The sequence below is a fragment of the Ailuropoda melanoleuca genome, chromosome 8 (genome assembly GCF_002007445.2).
Source record: "Ailuropoda melanoleuca isolate Jingjing chromosome 8, ASM200744v2, whole genome shotgun sequence".
NCBI lineage: Eukaryota > Metazoa > Chordata > Mammalia > Carnivora > Ursidae > Ailuropoda > Ailuropoda melanoleuca.
This window is the reverse complement of record NC_048225.1, coordinates 62,235,638-62,260,061: the sequence shown is the minus strand read 5'-3', so window position 1 is coordinate 62,260,061 and position 24,424 is coordinate 62,235,638. Positions and strand designations below refer to the sequence as shown.

General features: G+C 54.1%; 1 protein-coding gene across 7 annotated transcripts in view; it reads right to left on the bottom strand.

Moving 5' to 3' along the window:
- Window positions 1-24,424, bottom strand: part of AMPD3 (adenosine monophosphate deaminase 3) — a 45,098-nt gene that overhangs the window by 2,023 nt on the left and 18,651 nt on the right. For 6 of the 7 annotated variants that reach the window (XM_019796315.2, XM_019796318.2, XM_019796317.2 and 3 more), the window contains exons 3-14: window positions 23,144-23,348; window positions 19,520-19,682; window positions 17,091-17,310; window positions 15,089-15,218; window positions 10,742-10,936; window positions 9,265-9,396; window positions 8,550-8,713; window positions 7,662-7,788; window positions 5,194-5,357; window positions 4,009-4,129; window positions 2,699-2,872; window positions 981-1,091 (exon numbers count right to left, since the gene is read on the bottom strand). In XM_019796315.2, coding sequence (XP_019651874.2) covers window positions 981-1,091; window positions 2,699-2,872; window positions 4,009-4,129; window positions 5,194-5,357; window positions 7,662-7,788; window positions 8,550-8,713; window positions 9,265-9,396; window positions 10,742-10,936; window positions 15,089-15,218; window positions 17,091-17,310; window positions 19,520-19,682; window positions 23,144-23,348 — 1,906 coding nt within the window. The remainder of the gene's footprint in view (window positions 1-980; window positions 1,092-2,698; window positions 2,873-4,008; window positions 4,130-5,193; window positions 5,358-7,661; window positions 7,789-8,549; window positions 8,714-9,264; window positions 9,397-10,741; window positions 10,937-15,088; window positions 15,219-17,090; window positions 17,311-19,519; window positions 19,683-23,143; window positions 23,349-24,424) is intronic. The other variant, XM_019796321.2, reaches the window with a different exon arrangement.

Below are 24,424 nucleotides of genomic sequence, written 5' to 3'. Positions count from 1 at the left end.
CACATCAAACCAGTCCCCCTGAAGCTGATCCCCCACCAGGACATCGTTCCTCCAGGATTCTTCAAAATTCGTCCTGGCCTCTGTCCTCGAGGATGTCACCCTGACACCCACGTTCATTCCCTTCATTTCTGTGTTCTCCTTGATCAGGAGACAAAAATAAGACCCCCAGTGCTGCTGGCAATAAAGAAGGCAAGATGAAGGCGTGAAGACAGTCCCCCCGGAGAGCCAACAGGGGCAAACGTGTCTCTGGGGAGGCCCAGTCTTAGGAAGCAGGTCTGCACAACTGAACCTTGAGCCTGTAGCTCTTCTCTGCATCAGCATCCAATAAGAGCAGCACCAATGCAGCCTCTTCCTGTACCAGTAACATCACCCAGGGGAGGGACCCAGGAGCCTAAGACACCATGTTCTCAACCCTGGCTGCACGTCAGGTCACCTCGAGAGCTGTCAAAATAATTACTGATCTCCAGGCTTCATCCCTCAATTTTGTATTCAACCTAGGTACTATTCACTGTCCAAGAAATACCTAGTGCCTTCTATGTGCCACGGACCATTCTAGGCCCTAGGGATATAACGCTGAACGAAACAGTCTAATGGAACTCACATTCTAGAAGGAAAGACAAGAAAACACATAACTACATATTAAATGTCGGTAGTAATTTATGAAGGAAAACAGATTAAAGGAATAGAGACTGATGGCAAGTGTGGGGCTACTATAGAACGGTGGTCAGGGAGGGCCTCTCAGAGGAGGTCACATTTGAGGAGAGGTCTGAAAGGGTCAAAGAGCAGCCTTGAAAATCCTGGGGTCTCCCCAGGTTTCTCTAGGACGTGAGTTTCAGTGTGATAGACACCCTGCCTGTTGTCTTCACTGATCCCAGCGCCTAGAAAGTGGCTGGCCTGCAGCCAGCACCCATGGTACACATGCTGCAGGGACAGGGACAGGAGGGACCGGTTGGGGGGGGCAGCACCCTCACAGCCCGTACCTGATGCGAGAGTCCGCTCTGCAGCACGCTGTTCCTGGCAATTTCACACAGGTCACACGTGCTCAGCTTCCACACCTGAGCTGCAATTGCGTATTCTTCCATAAGGGCTTCCTAGACCGCCCCCCCCAAAAGTAAAGGTATTAGATGGTAGGCTATCCCTTTCAATCCTTCGCGGATCTCCAAAGCTAGAAACGTCAGACAGACATTGCAGATTTGATTTTTCTTTCATGTCTGGCACCCGGATAACTGAACAACATTCCCACCCCACCCCACCCCCCCTTAAGTGATGAACTCCTAAGAGCATTTTTGGCAAATTCTCGGGTTCCTGAGGAGATCTATCAAAGAACGCCTATGCGTCGATTCGTTGACCAGCACGTGTTTGAAGCCCTGTGTCAGTCATGGGGATGCCTGCCTCTGCTCTCCTGTAACAGTGTCCCTGGTCACACACATTTTAATTACATGCCCTATAGCTTTGCTTTTTATTTAACGTCACTTTCAGAAGATTGTCCAAAAATCAAAGTTAATCTGAATAAAGTATGAAGAGTAGAGGTGGAACATAAAATAAGAATGAGAAATGATCGGGTGGTGAGACAGTAATCCCAAAAGGATTTAGGTTTGAGTTGTGCTTTCACTTTATCTCCTAGGATGTGAGATGTCTGCCGTTGATCACAAGCTCTTCTGTTAACCTCTTGGACACCTTGCTGCCTCTGTAAGCAAGAGCAGCAGTTCTCAAAGTGTGATCCAGGTCCCCAAGGCCTTTGGAAAGGTCATCCCTCTTCCAACTATGTACCTTTGTGAGGCAAGATTTTCTTCATGTACTTTGATAAAAACAAGGCATCATTGAATGCAGATGCAGATATGAGAATCCTGCTTGTCTTCTATTAAGCCAGACATTAAGGAGATTTGCAAACGTGTAAAACAATGCCATTCCCAATGCCATTTTTTTGTTTTGGGAAAATATGACTCTTTTTCATAAAAATTGCTATTTATGTTACCATGTAATAGGTTTGTTAATATTATTTTTAAATGCATTCACATTTTTCAATTTCACATCAGTTTCTAATACATTTAAATATCACTAGATATAACTTATGTCATCGACGGCTTTCTGCGGGTCTTTAGTTCTTAAGAGTGTATAGGGGTCCTGAGAACAAAAGCTTGGAGAGCCTGTCCTAGAAGACACAGACACTTCTGTTTTTACTAGTCAACGGCTGGTCCCCAGGCATGACTTCACCTCTCCCTTCCTCTTCCCTTGCCCCACAGACCTGAAGTATTATACTAAGAAGAGTATTAACAAAATGTTAGCTAACATTTCGGTACATGCTGTGTGTATTCAGACGCTCTGTTAGACTCTAGTTCATTATCTCCGCGAAGCCTCCCAACAAAGTAGAGGCACACATAGGGACAACTGCATCCCTATTCTACAGATGAAGAGGAATAAGATAGAGATCGAGTAACTTAACCAACTTCACAGAGATAGTAAATGCTAAGGAAAGGGAAAATGGGGAGGGCAAAAAATTAAACTGTGCCTTCAAGGGTTCAAGAGCTCCAAAGACAGGGCTCCTGGAAGGAACACTTTTCGCTCACTAGGAGCTTACCTCTTGCCTTCACTGACCGCCAACCCCCACCCCAAAAGCAGAACTGAGCGTGCACTCCAGTGCCTGCAGTGTGGGGGGCAGGCCAGGACAGGGGCCTACTGGAGCACCCAACATCCTCACCTTTGTGTAGTGGAACTGCATGGGGTCGTCGGTGGAGAGAGAAACATGCAGTCCCTTGTGCAGGAATTCCCTCAGAGGGTTTTTGGAATATTCAAGGAACAGACTGTTGTTGCTAAGAGGAGACATGGCAATGGGGATCTGAGCAAGGTAGTAGAGATACTGCAACACTGGACTCTGCAAAAGAACCACCAAACTCAGGTGACGAGTGCCGGAGAGGGAGGCAGGAAGGGAGGACAGGCAACCAGGGCTCTGGGTAGTGTCTGTGCAATTCCCTAACCAAGCCCGAGTTCCCCAAAGCCAGGGCACCCAGACCCCCCACCCCACCTGTACGTTCTTCTCATCCACCAATGCGCCTCTCTTCCTGGGCTGCCCTCTGCCCCGTCTAGGCTCCGGACAAGACCCAGCTCAGGGCAGGAAGGCAGCTGCAAGGCCCCAGGCTGCCCCCAGCCCACATACTCTGCTCCCCGCCCCCAGGCACTGCCCCCCCCACCGTGGGTCAGCCCCGGAGATGCCCGCTTTTTTGTTGTGTTGCTTTGACCACAAACATTCAGGTTGAGTCTGTAAACACTCTGGCTCCTCAGAGATGGAAGGGGCAGACCTGACCAGGCTAGAGTGGTTTTCTGTTGTAATACTCGTCCCTCCCCCTCGGCCCCCGGAATTGTGACACACCGTTAGACCTCCCCAGGATCAGGGCATAAGAGGAGTCTGAGCAAACATCCTTCTTATGGAAGTGATCCAAAATAGGGAGAAGACCAAACGGGCAGAGTTCATGGTTGCGTTATTTACACAAACGACAAGTTGGATGGACTGTATCCAGCAATCGGGAGACTAGCTGAATCAGTTAAGACCATCCAAGTGGTGGGCCACCCTCCCAACAGCCTTTAGAATGAGGAACATAAACACTGTGTTACCGCACAGAAGGTGCGCATTCCGTTAGCAGAAACAACAGAATCTGTGCTCATAGTAAGAAGCACGTTAGAAATATGCTCTGGTAAAAAAGATGACAATTATAAATACCAAAAAGCGAATAATGGCTATTTCTTTCAAAGTAATAGCAATAAGGGTTTTTTCCCATTTCTCCATCTTTTGGAAAATCCAAATTGCAATGTGTTTGATTATATTGCTTTCATAATTAAATATGAAACCAAGATGACTACAGACATCCCAACCCAGAAAAAGGCCCCTGCCTTTTAACGTCACTGGCCAGAGCCTCTCGGGGCCAGACAGGAGCCCAGGGATCCCGTCCCCCCAAGGGGAGCCCAGAGCAGGACCATCCTTGCAGAGTAGGCTTCCGTGAGTGGCCTGGTTACCTTCTTGAGGAGCAGCCCGTGGGAAATGTTGTCAGCGGTCAGGAAAGCAGACACCAGGTGGGTGATGGAGCCGGCCTCCCCACAGTGAGGCCGGAACAGGAAAGTGCTCAGGCCCCGTTCCCTGCAGAAGTGAGGCTCTTGGTCAGCAAGGATGCCTGGTCCATCCTACTTGGGGCCCCACAGGCCTGGGAGCTGCACCCCTAGGCTCAGGGCCTACTCCAGGGGAGACAGTTGCCCATGGCACAGTCAACACGGATGACACAGGGCCCTCTGGAAACTACCCTTCCCAAAGTACAGAACACCAGGTCCAGAGATCTTCAGAGCCAAGAGATACCACCCCCAGGGAACAGAAAGGGAAACGAGTGGTAGAAAGGGACCCTGCTCTGTCCCCGTTCACCCCTCATCTCCTCTTCACCGGGCCTTGGAGCCCAGGTTCACAGAACTTAAGAGCAGCAAAGACCATGAGAAATCACCAAGTCCAACCACTTGGTCATAAAAATGGGCAAACCCAGAGGGTGGAGTCGGGCACTAGAAACCCCTGGGCAGGTCAGCAGCAGAGCTAGAACTCAAGCCCCTTCCTGCAGAAGCTCAGCCTGGACTGCCCCTCCCCAACACCCGGCCGTCTCCTTTCAATCATGGTCCAGCCGAAACCTTCACACCCACAGACTCCACTGGCTTAGGCTGAGCTAGCGAGGCCCCATGGCCCAGCAAGGGCAGGAGGGAGGCTAGATTTGCAAGGGGGGAATAACCAGCTCAGTGTCTGCTGCCCCAGGCACCTGACTCCGGCCACAGGCGCCCCGTGTGCGTGCATTGGCTGGAGTCTGTGCAGGTAAGACCACTGGCCGGGACCCCCATGTGGGCATGGATTTAGTCTGTGTTGTCCCCTGTTATATGTCCCGTGCCCGGGACAGTGCCTGTCACATAGCAGGTACAGTAATTTGTGACACACATCAATGCACGTGTGAACACCGTTGGCAGAGTGGAAAGAACACGTGCGTGTGTTGACGCATCCCATGTCTGTGTCACACTCGAGATGGGCAGGTACACGTGCAGGTGTGGGGGGCACGTGATGCACACGTGTGTACAGACACAGGTTTGCCGCACTGCATTGACGATCGCGTGTGCGGCCCGGCGGCCCGCCTGCGTGTGGCGTGTCGTGGGCTGGGAGGCGGGGCCGGCACCCACCTGCGAAGGTTGTTAAGCACCATGATGTTGGCGTACATGTAGTAAAGGTAGTAGCTGTAGGGCGGGTTCTGCTCGCTGGTCCAGATGTCTGGGCTGGGGCTCTTGTCTGAGAACATGTGGTCGCTGTGCTTGGACTCGTCATCCACGCTGTCGAACCCTGTCACCTGGGCAGGAGGAGGGGTCTTGCATCAAGCCAAGGCGCTGAGCTGCCAAAGGCCTTGGCATCCAGGCCTCCCGGGGTCGTACCTCCGCTGGGGACCACAGAGCCTGAGGCCACATTCTTCCGGGATGGGGAGTGGGCACAAGGCCACAATCTGTCCCTCCGTGGCTTCTTTTTTTTTTTTTTTTTTTAAANATTTATTTATTTGACAGAGATAGAGACAGCCAGCGAGAGAGGGAACACAAGCAGGGAGTGGGAGAGGAAGAAGCAGGCTCCCAGTGGAGCAGGGAGCCCGATGTGGGGCTCGATCCCAGAACGCCAGGATCACGCCCTGAGCCGAAGGCAGAGGCTCAACGACTGCGCCACCCAGGCGCCCCCCTCCGTGGCTTCTAAAAGTATCCAGGAGAGCGGCCTGGAGAGTGGCAAGCCCTGGTGCGGTCACGGTGATGGTGAGGGAAGACTCAGGCTGGGCCAGGTGACCAGTGAAACAGCCATCCCCATGGCCCCTCTCTCCGCTGCGCCAAGGAGGAGGCCAGCTCTGCAGGGTAGCTAGCGGAAGCGGCCGTCAGCAGCAGTGTCAACAGCTGTGAGGGGAATGGGACAGGTGTCGCCCCTCCACCTACCATGTGTCAGGCCCTAAGCACTCACCACACATCAGCTGACATAATCCTCCAAGCCATCCTGTGAGGGAGGGCTTGGCTGTGAACGCACCAGGCCCAAAATGCTTAGGGAGCTTGCCCACGCAAGACAACCAGCTCGGAGCCTGCATGGGCTCTGGGGCTGGACTCTGGGGCTGTAGGTGGAGCATGTCCCTGGTTTGCACCTTTGGGGCTGTGGGAAACCAGCCTACATGCGTCACAAACAAGTCAAGGTGGGCCGCATCCGAGAGGGCCCCTTGGAAGGCTGAGCCGTGATTCCCAGGAGGGAGGCGCTCTGCTCCCCGGTAACATCAGCCCCTCTCCTGAGCTCTGTATCCAACAGATGCGGGGCCTCAAGCACAAAATATGTCCAACCCCCAACTCCTCCTGCTCCCCAGACCTGCTCTTCCCCCACTTGTGGTGGTGACCTCTGAAGGCACCCTAGGCTCCTCCCTCTGGCTCACCTTCAAGCTTTGCCCAAGCCCTGTCGATGCTACAGCAAGGCCCACCTTGTGCCCAGAGGCCCTACAGCATGAGGGTAATAACACCCGCTCGGGAATCGGGCACCGGTGTATGAATTCCAGCTCGGCCACCTCCTAGCTCCGTGTAATTTCCTCCCGTGTGAACTGAAGCTAGTAGCTTCACAGGGCTGTTGTGAGAATTAAATGAGACAACCCTTGGAGAGCACATAACAGTGCTGAACACACAGAAAGGACATGATGATTCTGCTTAGCATTAACACCAACAAAATGACGCGACGTAATCCTGAGGCTGAAGTGAGATCGTGTCATGGCGTGGATCACAAGGGCAGGCAGCAAACATTCAAAACCGTGAGCTGTTACTGCTGATACGAGCCCCCAGCATCTCTCTCCATCGCTGGAGCCGGGCCCCGACTGTCATCTTGCCCGTTCCCACCCACCTCCAGGCCTTTCTCCACACAACAGCCAGATGTCCAAACCATAAATTCAATGATGTCCCTCTAGCCTGTTTAAATGCTTCCTGGCAGACTCAACCACACACAGACTGGATCGCCCTCCCCCATCCACCCAGGTCTCTGGAATCTTCCCTGCCTCCCTCCCTGTCAGACCCCAGAACCTCCACGGCATACTGAGCTTGCTTCTCACTGTCTACAGCCACCTGTATTCTGGGAACCCAGAGGGAGGATCAATCAGCTCCTGCCCCACTCATACATTTTCTGGTTAGCCTCTCCTCCATCTCTTCTCTCCCTCTCCCATAACTAGCCAGATAAATACGTGTTGTTGGGCTCATGCACTCAACCAAACAAGACATGCGAACCAGTATTTCAAGGTAAAAGTAGGAGCATTGAAATGTCTGTGTGTCTAAAGACCTGGGGCTGCTGCTGGGTGCTGCTGGGGACAGGAACCAGTCTTTCCAGCCCCACCCGGCCAGGGACTGACTCCTCCTCAGTCTTTCCCCACTGCTGGCTTCCTGGCGCCCCTCCCGCACCGCAGGGCTGCCCCTGAGGAGATGGGGACTTCCCCTACCCCGAGCAAACTCACTGTTTTAGAAATTCAGTTTCTTGCCCACACTTGGAGCACACAGAGCACATGCATGAGAGGGTCTAAGAAGGGAAGCCTGACCTAACCCTCTTGGAACCCTCTCTTCGCTCCAGCACTATGCACAGCGCCTGGAGCACCACCCACACTTACATATTTGAGGAAAAGATGAAGCTCTTGGTGATCTTGGGGGTTGACTGTGGCCTCAAAGAGGGGCAGGAAAATGTTCTCCAGCATCTTCCCAAAGCTTGGCAGCAGCTTCTTTGCCCTAAATATGTCACTGGGGGAAAACAGAGACTTGCTGATTAAAGTGAACCCAATAGCCCCCTTGGCCTGTGGAGGGCAGCCCCATCCTTTTCTCAAACAGCTTGTGTTCCCTTCTAAACTCCCAGAGTAGAGCCAGAGATGTGGCTGGAACACAGGTCCTTCCTCTCCTCTCCAACTCCCAGCAAGGTCTGCAATACTAGGCACTGGTTTGCAAACTCAACACCCACCCCTGCCCACCAGAGAGCTTTCCTAAGCTACAGGCCATGCTGGGAGTGGGATGTTGGGACTCAGGCTGACCCAAGATCTAAGAGATGAGTTCTCAAATTTCTCAGTGGTCCAAACTCTCTGCCACTCAGCTCAGTTCCCCTAAACGGCATATCCCAGCCCATTAAGGGACCATGAGCCCCACACTGGCCAGACGGGAGAGGCCAGTGATCGCCTGAATCATGGCCATGGAGAGGGCCAGCAGTGTAGGCCACCACTAGGTTACTCATACCTGGGGCTCACGCAAAAGGATAATCCACCCTCAAACCCCAATGGAAGATGGGTAGTAGTTCCTACTAGATTTTGCACAGGTTTGTTCTTCAAAGAACAAGGGTTGAAGTGTCACAAGGACGTTTGCCAACCACCCCTCACTATGGGACAATCTCTAGGGAGGAGAGGCCCAAGCTGGCACCGGCACCAGCCCCACCAGAATAGTGCAGAGCCAGCAGCCCATGAGGGACGGGCTGTGTCCCCAGAGGGTATGGGCAGACCGCAAGCCACCTCACTTACTAGATCCGGGGCACCTGGATGATCCAGCGCATGTTGGGTGAGTAGACCTTGTGCTGGATGAACCAGCGGGCCAGGCTGGGCCACTCCTCAGGACTGCGGCCGTAGATGGACAGCCGTGGCTCTGAATACTGGTACTTGCTCTCCTCCAGCTCCCTGGCCACCTCCTAGCACCAAGAAGAGCTCGGGTCAGCCCAGGAGCACCCCAGCTGCTGGATCCTGGGCTTCCTCAGCCACCTGCTTCCCGGCGGGGAAGACCTGATCTATACCCCCTGGCTGCCATGTAACAACACCTTCACCTCCGTAGAGGCTCCTTCCTGGGGGAGGGGAAGGCCTCTGCACAGTCCCGTGCATAACCAGGCCAGGCAGCAGACGCATCTCCAAATGGAGCTAACCTGCCCCCAGCCAAATTCAGGCTGCAGACAGGGCGGCGAGCCCGGATGCCGTGAGCGCCAGGATACCCTCCCCTCCTCTGGCCTGCAGTCAGCACCTGTAGCACCAGCCTGCCCGTGCTCAGGAGCTGGTGGCCGGGGCCACCGCACGGGCGGCCGGGGCCACCGCACGGGCTGCCTGGGCACCTGAGCCTTGCCTGAGCTGGATGGTGGACCCACAGGGACTCGGCAAGGGGAAACCGGAGGCTATGCAGCGCCCCCGCCATCCGCAGGCAGCTGCTGTCGGGTATCGGGGGAGGGCTTGAAGAGGCTCAGGGCTCACTCGCCTTGACCATCCGAGCAAAGTACTCTCCTCCCAGGTAGTTTTCAGTCTTCAAATAGAGGTCACGCAGCTCACTGGCCCCCACAGGGTTGTATTTGGAGTTGAACTTGTCAAAGCGATGGAATGTCTGCCGACCCTGGAGAGGGGAGACCACCAGGCAGATCGCCATATTGTTCTGTAGCCACGGTACACACACGTTTCCCTCTCCAGGCCTTTACGAGGTGGCCTTATGTGTGGCCATGCTGACAATGTCTTCTATGCTCGTTCTTGCGTGAACTCCTGGAAAGTCCTGGAGCCAGGACATGTATCCTCACTCCAGCCTGGGGGTCCTTTAGTGATCCTCTGTGAGGATCAAGGGGCCTCGTGCTCCAAGGCGCCATGGCCAGGAGCCCAGCTGACTGAGTGAGCAGAAAACACCAAACTACTGAACAGTCAGTAACACAGGGTGTCTGTCACGGCTTGGACTTCATAAGGCACCTTCTCCACACTACCTCATTCCATGTTTTCTTGGGTTTACGAAGATTTTTTTATTGTGGTAAAATATACATAACACAACACTTATCATCTTAACGATTTTTAAGTGTACGGCTCGATGGTATTAAATGCATTCATTATGTTGTGCAACCGTCACCACCTTGCATCTCCAGAACTCTCTATCTTGTTGAACCGAAACCTTGTACCCATTGAACCATGACTCCCCATCACACCTTCCTCCTGCACCTGGTAGCCACCACTCTCCTTTCTGTCTCCATGAATTTGCCTACTCTACGTACCTCATCCGCGTGAATCGTACATTAACTGTCCTTTTGTGTCTGGCTTTTTTGACTTAGCATCATGTTTTCAAGGGTCATCATGTCGTAGCAGGTTTCAGTACCCTGTTCCTTCTTAGGACTGAATCATATTCCATTGGATGTATTTGCACATCTTGTTTATCTATTCACCTGTTGAGGGACACCTGGGTTGTTGCCACCTTTCGGCCCTTGTGAACAATGCTGCTGTCAGCTTGGATGTGCAAGGATCTGTCTTAGTCCCTGCTTTCAAGTCTTTGAGCTATATTAATGGAATTGCTGGAACATATGGTAATTCTGTATTTAACTTTTTTGGGAAATTCCATACTGTCTTCTATAGCAGCTGCACCATCATTTAGTCTTTCAATAGCTGTCATGTCAATAAGGCACATGGCATTCCCCATTTTATAAGCAAGGAAAGAAAAGCTTCAGTGACTCGCTTAAGGGCCCACAACTCCCAACCGACAGAAGGGGAATTAGAACTGGGACCTGTCCGACTCCAAGTCACGCACACTTTCCCCTGTCCCATGGCCCTGTTACTCCCTGAGGCCAGATTCCCTTTCACATCACTACAGCTGGAAGAGCCGCAGCCGCTTCCACAGCCAGCCTCTCCGCAGGCTCAGCCATGGCTTCTTTCCTGGGGGCCGAGCACCCACCCAGCATGGCGTGAGGCAGGGGACGAAGCTCACTCACCGCATGGACGTCCAGGGAATCCACGGTGAGGTCGTATGGGTCCATGTGCAGGCTGTCGAACACCTGCCGCAGGGTGACCTTCCGGCCCCGCTTCTCGGCCACGGTCCTGTCGGGCTCTGTCTGGTACGTGTGCTTGATGAAACGCAGCAAGTGCTTCTGGTTCATGCAGGCGGCCGCGTGGATGTGCGTGTCCACCTGCAACGCAGCGCCCACCAGCCGTGAGCCAGTCCCCCCTCCTTCCCCACTGGCAATGAGATGGGGTGTCCAACCCTCAAAGTGGCGTGCGAAACCTCAGCACCCGCGGTCCCGCCAGTGCCTGGACCTACGCCCTCTGCCCCAGTGTCTCATCTAGACTTTGAAACCGGTCCTCCCTCTAGCTTTGCTGCCCTATCGACCTTGTTACAGCAGCCAGAGATCTTTTTAAAATGTACATTGGGTCTGGCTACTCCCCTGCTAACAAATCATCAGTGGCCCCCCAAGCCTTCAAGAGAAAGCCCGAACTCCTGAGCCTGGGATTCAAGGCTTGCTTCCAACCAAGGTGTTGCCACTGCCCCGTGCGTGCTCCAGCCATGACCCCCCACTAACAGGTGCCCGAGGCACCGTGCTGTTCTGCACTGCGTCACTTTGCCCTTGTGTCTCCTCTGCTTGGTGTGCCTTCCTTGCCCCTCACCTATCTCCTCCACTGACGCGGGGTTGCTTACAACCTCCTCCACTTGGAAGCCAATCCTGACCCTCCCAGCACGCTGACCGGGTGTCCCCTTGCCCAGCGGGGAAAGCTAGCACACGCACTCCCATTCCTGTACGTGTCCTCCCAGTTCACGCGGCAGTCCCCTTCTACTGTCACTAGCCTGGGGCACAGTCCTCAAAGGACGGGGACTTCATCTGATGTATCAAAGTCTCCAACGCTCACCCCAGAGCCTAGTATGATGTATTTGTGAATCAACGGATGGATGAATGAACAGATGATGATATCCACATCCTCATATAGCCCCAAGGGCCCACCAGATGCCCTGCAAAATACCATTCTTCCCACTGACCTCTCTTGGAGCATTCCCTTCAGCCAGCAGCCCTAACGAAATGGAGCCCTAGCTAAGCTGAGGGATGGCCTGAGGTCACAGTGGGCATCCTGACCCCCCTTGCCTGAGCCCAAGGGGCCTCAGAGAGGTCCCCAGGGAGATGACAGCAGCCCCACAGGCCAGGATGCTGCTAACCACAGACTGTGCTCTGCAGTTCCTGCCACAGCCGACCGGGTCCTCTGCCAGGGCTGGGATGAGGAGGCGGCTGACCTGTGGCCAGGGAATGCTGTCCACAGCTGGCCAGGCATCTCCAAGTCATGCCAAACCAGATATTTGATCTTTTGAATCTCTGTGAGCATTATACAAGCCAGCCCATGTCACTGGCCACATCACTGACTCATCGGGGCCCTTTTGCCATTCATCCTGCCACTTCCAACCAGAAAGACAGACCACTAGACATCAGAGAAATGAAACCATTCAAGGCACCAAAAGCTAAACCATCACCCAAAGCACAGTGTGAAGGTTGGGTCACCTCAGGGACAGGCGGGGCTCATGTGGGATGCCCAGGTGGTCAGCCTGGCTCAGCCCAGCCGGACACAGCTGGACTTGACTACCTCAACGTGACAGAGCACATTCTGGGTTTTCTGGTTCTGTCCTCCAGCATACCAGTGACACGCTTCCGGGGGTGCAGGCTGTCCTTACCCCACAAGTCACAAGATGAAGGAGAAAAACAACTGGCCAACCCAGGAAGCATCCAATCCAAACTTCAGAGTCCAAGTGATTATTTTAGGAACAAGTAAAAGAGCCTGTCGTTGGATGTCAGTGTTTTCATTTCACCAGAAGATACCAGTGCGTTCCAGGTCTAAGCAAACAGTACAGTTTACAAACAGAGCTGCCCACTACCTGGCCCCTGCGCCGACACGGGCCAGTTCCACATGCACGTCAGACATCACTGATCAATTACAGTACTTTTCACTAAGCTCTGTGAGTAGCCACTGCCAACTGGTCAAGTTTGGCACAGAAGATGAAGTCGATTTGCTCTGCCTGATATGACACTTAAACCAGAGTGGAGAAGGCCTAATGTGACCCAACTCCTAGGCAGTAAACACACTCGGCCCTAGTTCTTAGCTCTGAGCAAAAAACAAATGTCTCAGTTACATAGTCCTGCTGGCTGGGCCACATGGTGTCATAAGTCATGCCCTGTTATGTTGCCGGTGCCTTCCCAAACACCACCCACACAGACCCGTGGCCACTCACAGCTTCTGCCTCAGAGCATGGCCCTGGCCTGCCCTCCCAACACTGACAGCTACCTTGGAAATACAGAGCCCACCCTCCCAGCCCACGCTGGGTTTCAGAAAGCCAGCTGTCTCCCCACAGAAGAAGCTTCCAGAGTAAGATAAAGCAGCCAGCACCCAGGAGGCAGGGAGGGGCAGGCAGAGGCCTGACTTGGAGCAGATTCGGGCCCATGTTTACGGACTGCTGTCATGCCAGAGAACAGGCCACTGAGTCACAGCACAGGGGTCAATGTCATCCCTATCCAGAGAACACATTAACCCCCAGACCGGTAACAACAGCCCCCACCAGGACTCTCTCCCGTATCCCAGCCAGAGAGCAGCTGGTTGGCCCAGGAACACCCACTGGTCCCCACCTCAGAAGCAAACAGTGTCCGAGCCAGTGCAGTTAGCAAGGACACCTCAGCCCCAGGCAGCAGGAAGCAGTCAGGCCCAGAGTGTTCCTGCAGAGGCAGGGCTGCACGGGGCTGGGCATGGAGCTTCCTCAGGCACCCATATGGGCATGTGGGGTGCACTCAGGCAGAGCTAAGAGGATTTGCATGGTACCTGAAGCATCTACCTGTCTGAGCACCTGAGGCTCACAGAGAAGGAGCAAAGAGTGTTCAAGGGTGAGAGTACTGGGTGGGTGATTCCTAACACATCCTCTCACCTCTACGTGGAACCCCCTGAGACACTTCCACAAGCCTCACAGCCCATGATTGGAAGCCACCTCTCACTCTTAAGGTCCCAGCCAAGTGGGAGTCCATGCCAGACCCCATGAGGCTTAACAGAAGTGACCCTGAGGCCTCCCTGGAGGAGGCCAACTGTCCATCATGGCTGCATGTTCCCAATCAGGTCAGGGAGCCCTGGGCTCCACAGAGGAGCTGCACCCTCGCCTGACTAACTCTCCCTTATTAAAGCTGACCCCAGGGGAGGGCAGTCCTCGAGGGGTCACATCTGGGACAGAGGTCCTGATGGAGATGAGGACCCCACTGTGAGTCAGCTCAGGTCTGGCCATGAGGCAAAGCCTTATCGTCACCCTTCCCCCCTGAGCTTCTCTCCCAGAATACTACCATGACCCCTCCCTGCTCCCTGCTTCCTCTGAGAAACCCACGGGCCCCCGCATGGTCCAGAACCTCAATACCTGTGCCACCGCACACTCCCTACAGCCCAGCACCACGATGTCCCCCAGCAGCTGAGCTCCTGTCACCCGCTGGACACAGTCTCTCCTCTCCCATGGCACAGCCCTCTCTCCCTCTTGGTCTTCGGCTATGCTATGCCCTCTGCCTGGACCGCCATGCCTTCCATTCCCTCGCCCCCGCCCCTGCCCAGGCTGACTCCTATGCACACCTTAAGTCAGCTCAGTTCGGGCTCTTCCTGCAAGCCACCCCTGCCACAACACTTCACACTGAGAGCTCTGGGCTAGGAACTTCTCGGGGACGGTCAGTGTTCAACATCAAACATCCCAGGCTTAGCACTGATATTAGTTAAATGGAAGAAAATGGAAACGCTGGAGGCCATGACCATTTAACAGCCACACCTGCCCCAGCCGCAGCCCCTGCAGGCCACGGGCACCCGGGCCCAGGCTAAGGCTGCTCACAAACCCCAGGGGAGAGGCAACACGGGAGCACATGGGATGCTTTTCCTTACCTACTCCTGACCCAGCAGGAAGCAAAACCACAAACTCCCAAGCCCAAACAAGTCTTAACAGCCTTTTCTCTCCATGATGAATTTAATACACCCTCTACCTTAAAAGTAGCCTGGCCTCGAGTCTTATAACCAATTAACGAACCATACCCTATTTTTCAAGGAAGAGGGCACATTGCAACAGATACATAACAAGGACAAAGGTTTCCACCTAGAGTCATACTAAGTACCATCTGAGGCATGGCCCGACAGAAGGAAGGCAACTGTCCAGTCTTCTTTCTGCATATACATATCACACTCCTCTAGCCAAGGAAGGCCACACAGGGGACCAGCCCCAGATTGGGTCGGGGCATCCCGGTGGGTTGGGAGGAGGCCCGGGAGGGGTGGCTCTCAACAGTGGCCCACTGACGCACCTTTCTCACGTTATAGAAGTCTCGGTGGGGGTTACTCTTCAACTCTTTGAACTCAGACATTTCATTTAACATCTCGTGAAGGCTGAACTTGGATTCCAGAAAGTTCAGTCGCCGGTGACAGTATGTTTTCCTGCAGGTGGGGAAGGGGGAGAAACCACAGTTGAGGAGAAGTCGCATCGAGCTTTCCAGTTTGGAGAGTTCAGCCCTCGGGTGGAAGGTGAGGATGCGGCAGGGACGGATGTGGCCAGTCCAGCTTTCTGCAGACCCGGCTGGACAGTGTAACCACCTCCCTGTGTTCTGTGACGTGAGTGCAGAGTCTGTTTGGCGCAGCGCGAAGCTCACTTCGCGACCTCGTGCAGGTCCTCTGACCTCTAGCTGCAAGCGCTTGGGCAATTCATCCCGAACCTCTGTTTCCCACCAACAAATATGGAGATGGCAGTACCCCAACTGAGCAGAGTGGAGGCTCATAAAGGTCTCCCTCCTCATCCCTCCCTTCTGTCTTCCTATCAACCCTCAGCCACCTTTAATTCCTTAAAAGGAATTTCACTTCTGCCCAGAACTTCAGTGATACAGCCAAACTACACGGCGAGACCCGCCCAACTTGGCATGGGGAGGAAGCATCCTGTGACCTAATGACAAACCCCGAGCCCTGGAGACCCTTCAACTCTGAGGTATCAGGACAAGCGGAGGACATTTTGCATCACAAGCAGATGAGGAATGTAGGGATGTTTGTTACTAGGACAGAAATCTCTTCAGGGGCTGATGCTCCCTCCCACCAGCCAGCAAAGGCCACCAAGGGTGGGAAGGCTCACTCCCGGCCCACACTCAGCCCAGGGGCCTGGCCACGTGCCTGTGCCCACAGCCACATGGAACCTCCGACCACAAGTGACGCCACCCTGCTTCCTTGTGGCACACTCGGACTTTCATAAGGAGCCACTGCCGACCCTAGAACAGCACCATGATGTCCACGGTGACAAGCCCCAGCGCAGAGTTCAGGGGAAGCACGGAGAGTCTGAGTCAGGAGGGATTTCAAAGGCCATCTCACCTGCTCCCTTCCCCAGCAGGACTAGCCTGGACAGCCTTCTGGACAGGACAACCACTGCTCACATACCTCCTGGAACGGCCGGGGTCCTCCCCCACCACTTCCTCCCCAGGCTGCCCCTCAAAGCTCCCCCTCACAAGGTAGAGGCAAGCCTCCTGGAGACTGCCCTTTTCCCTCCCAGATCTTAGCTCTGCCCTCAGATCAGTGAGGCCCGAAACCCACTCTGCTTACCCCTCTGGGGCCCATTCTCCTCCCTTGGAAACTGGCATCACACCGTTCCCAGCAAAACCCTGAAGGCAGGGCAAGAGAGGCTCCTGAACAGTGAGCACACCCCTTCCTGCCCCAGCTTCCCAGTCCTGGCCCAGCACTTAGTACAGCCACTCCCCAGCTCAGAGGCCAGGCCTGCCCAACCTCCTTTGCTGATTAGCTGAAGTGCTCACCAAGAAGAGAGGGGCCAAATGCAGGGAGACAACTGCCTGCCCGCTTAGCTCAAGCCAAGCCGGAGAGCGAGGGAGTATCCTGGGGGTCATGGCACAAAATTCCCAGGCTCCCGGCACTCTCCCCTCCAGAAACACGGAAAACCCAACAACCAAAGCCACAGTCTTCTTCTCTCCTCCACCACCTGTGATGCTCTGGGCTGGATCGCTGCAAGGCTGCCGCCCTGCCCGGGGAGAGGCAGAACAGCCACTTTAAGGTACACAGGTGGCCCCCAACAAACAGAAGCTCCACCTCTAGGATGCAAAAGAGACAGGTAGTACCAACTCTAAGAACATGCCTGTGGTGGAAAACTGTTGCAGGAACCCACAAAGCACGGGGGAAAGGGGAAAGTACTCTCTTCCTGGGATGATTAAAGTGCAGGAAAGCCCGGAGTAAAAAGGGGACCTGGTTGGCCTTTCCCAGCCCCTTCCTACAGAACAGCCACGATGTAGAGAGAGGAGGACTCGGGGAAAGCCGGCTTACGTGGGGCCATCTGTGATGAGAGCCAGGATGTGGCTCATGTCCACGGTATAGGTCTCCAGGTCAGGGTAGGGCAGGCTGTGGGGCTCCTGGCGCTCCAGCATCTTCTCGTTATCGTACACGAAGAGGATACCCCCCTGCATGCGAACCAGGTAGCCCAGGTTGGGGGGAGCGTCGTCCAGGCAGTAAGGGTCTTCCTGGGGCAGAGGGGGAGGGTGGAAGTCTGCAAGACAGGAACAAGTGATGGCAAAGTGCCCTTGACTTCATGACTCACGTGAGCTCAGAAGTCCCTTCCTCAAGCAGTCACTCACCTGCCCTCATCATGTCATCTAAAACCCAACCACCCCCACCGGCCCTGACATCACATACCCCCTTCCCTGCTTTATATTGTCTTCCTGACATTTGCCACTATGGAAAATAATTCCACTTACTTATCTTGGGTCCTGTGTGTTTGCTTTGTTTACTGCTATATCCCCACTTCCTAGAACAGTCCCTGGCATATGGCTGGCACTTCAGTAAATGTTTTTAATTTAACTGAAATGAGCTTCAGCCTCCTGGGCATGACAGGGACACCAGGCACATTAGGAAGGGCCGCTGTGTCTTCTCCTAATAAAATAACAGGCAGCACGTGGGACTGCCCAGTGGGAATAGCTGTCCCTGTCCTCCCAAATCTTCCTGAGCCCAGGGCAGCCGAGGGGCTGGATGGAGGGAGGCCTCTGCTCCTCCCCAAATGCACGGAATAGGCAGCTCACCTCCCACAGAGCAGGGAATGGCAAGGACAGAGCTCTCCGTCCGCAGGGCTGTTAGCCCACAGGAGGCAGAAAACGCCTCTTAGCCATTTCCCAGCTATGAGACTGAACAAACCACTTCACCTCTCTGATTCTGCCTGCTCATCTAACACACTCTGCCTTAATGGGCTGTTGTAAAGACTGCAAAAGTGGGTATAAGAAATGCTTTGTAACCGTAATGTCTGCGCCATCAATTAGACGACATCATTCTCATCACTTTTATCATGAGTTCTCCTGACTCTCGATAAGCCCCATCTCCGACCAAGGAACGGGTTATGCTAAACAGCAGCAGAAAACCAGGGCGGGGGACTCCGACTCTGCACACCAGCCAACCCCACGTAGGGCACAGCTGCTCGGCTGCCAGTCCGGCAGGGGGACAGTCCTGGAATCTTCATCGAAGAAAGCAGCCAAGGCCGGGTGACCTGCCTGGGTGTCCCCGAGTCAGTGTTCAGAACAGAGTGGCTCCGAGCAGCCGTGAGGCATCACAGGGGCTGAAGCATGTTTCCCCATCAGGCATAGCCCCAGGCTAGCTCTGGAGTCCCTAAAGTGTGCCAGGGGCCTGCAGGAAGCCACAGCCTCTGCCTCACCAGGCTCATTCCCAGGCCCCCTGGGTACTCCGTTTTGTACCAAGTACACGTTTGACAGTCGGGCCTGTCTGCCCTTGCCAAAACTGGGGCAGGTGGCATCAACTTGCCTCAGACAGATAGCGAAATGGGCCCAGAAGGGCTGAGATTTAACCAGGGTCCCAGGTGGTCACAGATGCTCAACATCCAGGTCTCAGAGCTTGCAGGAAAACCCAGGAAAATGCAGACAGGAGACCCCTTAGCACCCACTATGCCCAGACGGCAGCCAGGGTCCTGGGCAACAGCACAGACCAGCAGGCCCTTGTCGGATCCCGCAGGGCCACCTTCACAGCTGGTGGTTTCTTGTCATCATTCATCTTACCTAACTTGCAGCCTCTAGTGCTCCTGGGTCCTCCTCAGGCCAGACTCGCCCAGAAACCATCCTGCCATCTCTGATCTCTTCTTCCCCAAATTCTGCAGCGTAAACGCAGCTACCATTGACTGAACGCTCACTCACCAGGTGCTATAACTGCACTAGGTACTTCACCTGCGTTCTCTCATTCCATCCTCAGAACGGACGCAGGGCACGGATATTAGTCCCATTTTACAGATTGAGAAACTGAGGATTGGAGAAATACCTTGCCCAAGAAAGTGGTGGAGCTGAGATCAGAACGTAGGTGTGTGTGACTCCAGACCCTACTCTCTTGCCCCAGAATAGGCACTGTGCATCTACCCTCCCTCTACCCCACCCCACCGGCAAATTCAGCATTTACCGTCTGACGGCATTGTTTTAAATATCCAGGATGAGACTGCCTATCTCTCTGGAGGACTCTCGAACTCAGCGACTGTCTTTCAGCTCTCTCTGAACTTCTACAGCTCAGTTCGACCCAGGGCAGAGCACACAGTGCACACAGAAGCAGTGCTTGGGGAAACCAGCAAGCATGGGGGTAGGAAGCCAAAACCAGGGCCCTGTCCTTAAAACACCATCGGGGACACATACATCCAGTGAAAAGTCCTGACCGACTCCTGGGCCACGCCCCACTTAGGAACGCCCATGCACCCCAGCTGGGAGGTGCCCTACCTGGGAGGCCCTCTTCGGGAGGCGCGGCGTCTACCCGCCGATGACCCAGGTACCGGGCAGTGGTCCGTGGGAAGCGGTGGTAGGCAAGCCTGGCGTACCTCTCCCGTATCATCAGGGCCTTGGCCAGGCTCTTGGCGGCCTGCTCGTAGTCTTCCACGGTGACCTGCGGGAGGGGGCGAAGAAGGGCCCGCGTTGTCCGCGCTGTCCGCAAGATCTCCTGCAAAGCTGGCTTTCAGCTGGCAGCTGAGCACCTGGGTTTTGGGTGCATTCCCACCACTTGCTGACAATACGAACAGCTGATCGGGCCTAAACTGTTTGCACAAACACTACAGTTTATGCCGAACACCTGATTTTCTCAGGGAGTCTGGAAGACAAGGTTTTTATTAACCTTGGGTGCTGAGTCTCTAATGAGCTTCCACGGCAGACGCCACTTCAAACGTGTCACAAGTCGATGCCGAAGGAATGAAGCGTGTTCTGCTGACACCACGGGGAGAGGAGTCTGGGCCCCTGCACACTCTACCCCCTGTGCCTCTTCCCTGTGCTAACGGCGCTCTGCATCCGTTCACTGGAACGAATCCTAGTCCTGAGTACGGCTCTGTGCTGGTCCTAGGTGTCCTCTGAGTGAATGACAGCCCGGGGACCCCCGGCCCAGGCAGAGAAGGAGGGCTGCCGGAGAAGCGGAAGAAGGCAGATCCCCCGGCCGGCACAGCCGAGCGAGACCAGCCTCAAGGGCGGCTGGTCAAACCCCAGCCCTGCACCCCGAGCATGAAGAGCCGGGGCCTGGACCATATCCCTGGATGAGGGAGGGTCGTCACTTTCGTTTGAGAAAACGCAGGGGTCCCTCAGAGGTAAAAAGAACAACTCTGCATGCTGGGTCGGCTGCTTCGCCATCCCCTGGCTTCTGCTTCGTCTGTCAACCGCCCAGTTCGCCCAGTCCACAAGCACTTCCTGGCAAGCGTTAGATTTCTACCCGTTCTACCAATGAGGACACCGCGACCCAGAGAGGATAGATCAGTCGCCAGAAGTTATAGAGTCAGACTCCAGATTCTGATCTGATGGCTCCCCAAACCTAAGCGTGTTCTGCCTTCCCAGAACTGCCTGTTTCTCAAAGACAGAGCCGATTCCCACCTTCCAGTAGGCTCCTTCCATCTCCGTCTGTCTGGGAAGGAGGCGTGTGGCGGAAACCCGAACAAGTCTGGGGAGACAAGCAGCTAAACAGACAGTCATAACAGGACGAGAGTGTCACACAGCAGAGGGAGGTAAAAGATGTCGGTGGCGCATGGGGGGTGGGGGGTGTTCCTGAAAGTTTCCTCTCTGCTTTAATTAAAAACCACTTTCAGGGGCGCCTGGGTGGCACAGCGGTTAAGCGTCTGCCTTCAGCTCAGGGCGTGATCCCGGCGTTCTGGGATCGAGCCCCACATCAGGCTCCTCCAGTGGGAGCCTGCTTCTTCCTCTCCCACTCCCCCTGCTTGTGTTCCCTCTCTCGCTGGCTGTCTCTATCTCTGTCGAATAAATAAATAAAATCTTTAAAAAAATAAATAAATAAATAAAAAACACTTTCAGTTTTAAAATATTTTAAACATACAGACAAGCACTGAAGATAATATGACAGACACCCATGTGTCTACCTTCCAGTGCTAAAACTTTTAATCTTTTTCATTACTGTTCCAGATCTCCCATATATTTGAATAAATAAATCATCACAAACACAGCAAACACACTACCCTCCCCCCTGCTCCACCCCACTCCAGGCTCAGAGGCAGGAAGTTGGTATATATCTTTCCCATGCATGTTTTTATACTTTTACTCAATGTTGTTCCCCGCTTTTGTTAAGAAAACAGCTTCTCCTTTCCTGATTGCAAGTGTCCCCGTGAGGGTGCGTTAATTCCATTTTACACCCTCCGGGGCACAGCTTCTGAGAGCAGCAGGAATAGGTGAATAAGCACAAACGTCTTAGAACCTTAGACAAAAATATGTCCCTGCCAATGACAAAGCCAAACGCTTTGCAGAGCCGATGGACTCAGCAGGGCCAAGGGGCTCAGGCCATGGCTAAAGGTATTAGAAAGGGGGCTCAGGATCCCAGTGGACCAGCAGCCACCAGCCAACTTATAGACACGGCAGACCCCATGCCCAGCAGCAGGCCCACTGGGAGCCAAGGTGATCCTGCAAGGTCAGCCTGCCTCTCCTGGACTCATAGCTCTCTGGGGACCCACTGCCCATTTCAGGGGCTCCATGCCAGGACACCAATGGAAAGAAGCTAGCTTCTGCACGAGGCCAGCATCCTTCCATTCATCTGGCTGCCGGTCCACCTCTACTCCCCCTTCTCCTGTCCTGCCCACATGTCAGAGGCCAGGTAGACACCAAGGACTCCTGGTCAGGACATTGCATCTTCAGAGAAGGCCAGCATTGTGTCCCAGCCAACAAAATTCCCATCCATAGGAACTTAAAGTGTGATACACCCACACAGTGGAATATTATGCACTCGTAAAAAAAAGGAAGAAAAAGAACAAGGATGCTCTTTATTTATTGATATGGCATTATCTCCCAGAGGTACTGTTAAGTGAAAAAAGCTAGACTCAGTCTAATGTATATAGTAAACTACGATTTATGTAAAAATAAACAAATTATATGTGGCTAATTAATTGTAGATACACATAAGAAACCAAAACCAAGGGTTGCCTCAAAAAATAAAATATTTTGGGGGCACCTGGGTGGCACAGTCGGTTAAGCATCCGACTCTTGATTTCAGCTCAGGTCATGATCTCAGGGATGGGAGATGGGGTCCCGCATCACGTCGGGCCCCATGCTCAGCGCTCAGCGGAGAGTCCGCTTGGGACTCTCTCTCCCTCCGCCCCTCCCCCCACCTTGAACACGTGTGCGCCCTCTCTCTCAAAAAAAACAAGAAAAAGAAGAAGAAGAAGAAGGAGAAGGAGAAAAGAAGAGCGTTAACAAGGACAAGGACAACTGAGGTGTGGGTAGAAGGTTGAGGGCCAGGGAGAGAGAACCAAACTTAATCCTGCACTAAGCCGTACTTCTCTTCAAGAAGGAAGCAATAAAAATGCACCATCCAACCAGGAAAATTAGCACATTTTCAGTGACCGAGCTAACCAAGTTGGTTACTTGTTCACTTTCTCATCGAGAATCCCTCTCCCTGGTTGTGGGGGGGGGGGTCTAGCTGGTATTTAAGGATACTGAGCCAAATGCTATAGGAGGAGCTGAACCGGCGATAACTGATTCCACGCAAACCAGTCAACTTCGAGTCCACTCAACATTTGGAAACACTAAAGGGTCTGAGCTGGCATCCTCCTCAGCGGGCTGCAGGGACAGAGAGCAGCATTCTGGACCCACAGAACACAAGAACTAGCAGGCCACAGGCACAGTGCTCCAGCTCGCAGCCCTCGGCCCCGCTCACAGGGATGAGCCGTGCCCTAGACACACCCGTACCCCACAACCTCCACTAAGACCCTCCTTCTCTTCAGATCCCAGACACCCACAGACCGGACCAGGCTTCAGTGCTAGGCATGTCCCCGGTGGCCCAAGGACCCCGGCCTCTGCACAGGGCACATCGGCCCTCATGCAGCCCCCGGAATGCAGGCAGAGAGTGGGGAGTGGGAGACGCCTTACCCCGGCACAGTAATCCCCACTGACGGTGACCCGCTGGAACTCGGGCGCGGTGTAGGGCGCCGGCATGGGCTGGAAAGTGGCGCCAGGGAGCACAGGGGTCGTGGGAGACATGACCGGACTGGCTGTCGGGGGGCCCTTCCAATCTTGCTGCGTCGGCATTTGCAGAGACAGGGACTGGGACCGAATCATCTTGAAACTTTTCTTTCTAAAAGCCAAGGACAAGGAAAAGTGGGAAACATCAGCCACTAATTGGGGCAAGTGACAAGAGTCTTTGTTATGTACATAGCAGGAGAATTTCCCTCTGATTCACCACTGGTGCTGGCCCTGCCATTAAGAAGTTGCTAATTATGCCTTCCTCTCACACACATCTCTGCCTGAGGTACAGAACAGCCCTTCTGACACCCCTCCCCGTGATCATTAAGAACGACCGTGGCCTGTGTTTGCACGGCACACAGAACCTTGGAGAAAGCAACTGTCTTGGGAGACACAGGGCAGACCACACTGCCGGGGTCTCACACCGAAGGCAGGAGCAGTGAGGACCATGTCAAGTCACCCACACTCTAAGTCCCAGCATGTGAACAGCCTCAGGAAGGACAGGGAACAGGGTCACAGACGACAACCGCCCTGTATTTCACGGAGTTCAAAATTTGGGGCACTGGAACCAGGAGAGAGCATGGCCACCAACTAGCCCCACCTCTGTTTTTCATGAAGGAGTCAGGGGCCCAGAAATAGAAGAGGGCTTGCTCAAGATTACCTGGCAAGGTGGCAGCTAGCCCTTTGCCTCCCACACCCCGGGGACCCTGCTCCACCCCGTCACCCCCACTGCTCCTTCCTCAAGCCCGACACGCGCCATCCTGGCCGCTGCTACTGCGGGGCAGGCACAGACCTCTAGCTCTATTATGGGAAAGAGATCGGTCAGCATCAAGTTCAGGGCCCTTTGGACCTGTCACCTTAGCACCAAAAGACGATTTCACAAACTCTTGGGGAAGTGGGCACAGGGCGGTTTAAAAGGCCACAAGCTCATGCTTATGTGCAGTGATTCACGAACCCTCACCTTCCTCATTAACTAATGAGTAATGTTTCAATGATACCATCCCAAGTCCTAGGGTCCCCAGGAAGGGAGTTGAAGGTGAAGCCATGAGCACTCCCCTTTCCCACGTCTTTTTCTGCCTTTAATGACCCCAGCCCCCCAGCATTGCCACCCAGAAGTACACAATGCCAGAAACTAGCTGAGGGCCCAGCAGGATAGCCAGGGCCTACAGCTATCAGCAAAGGACCCAA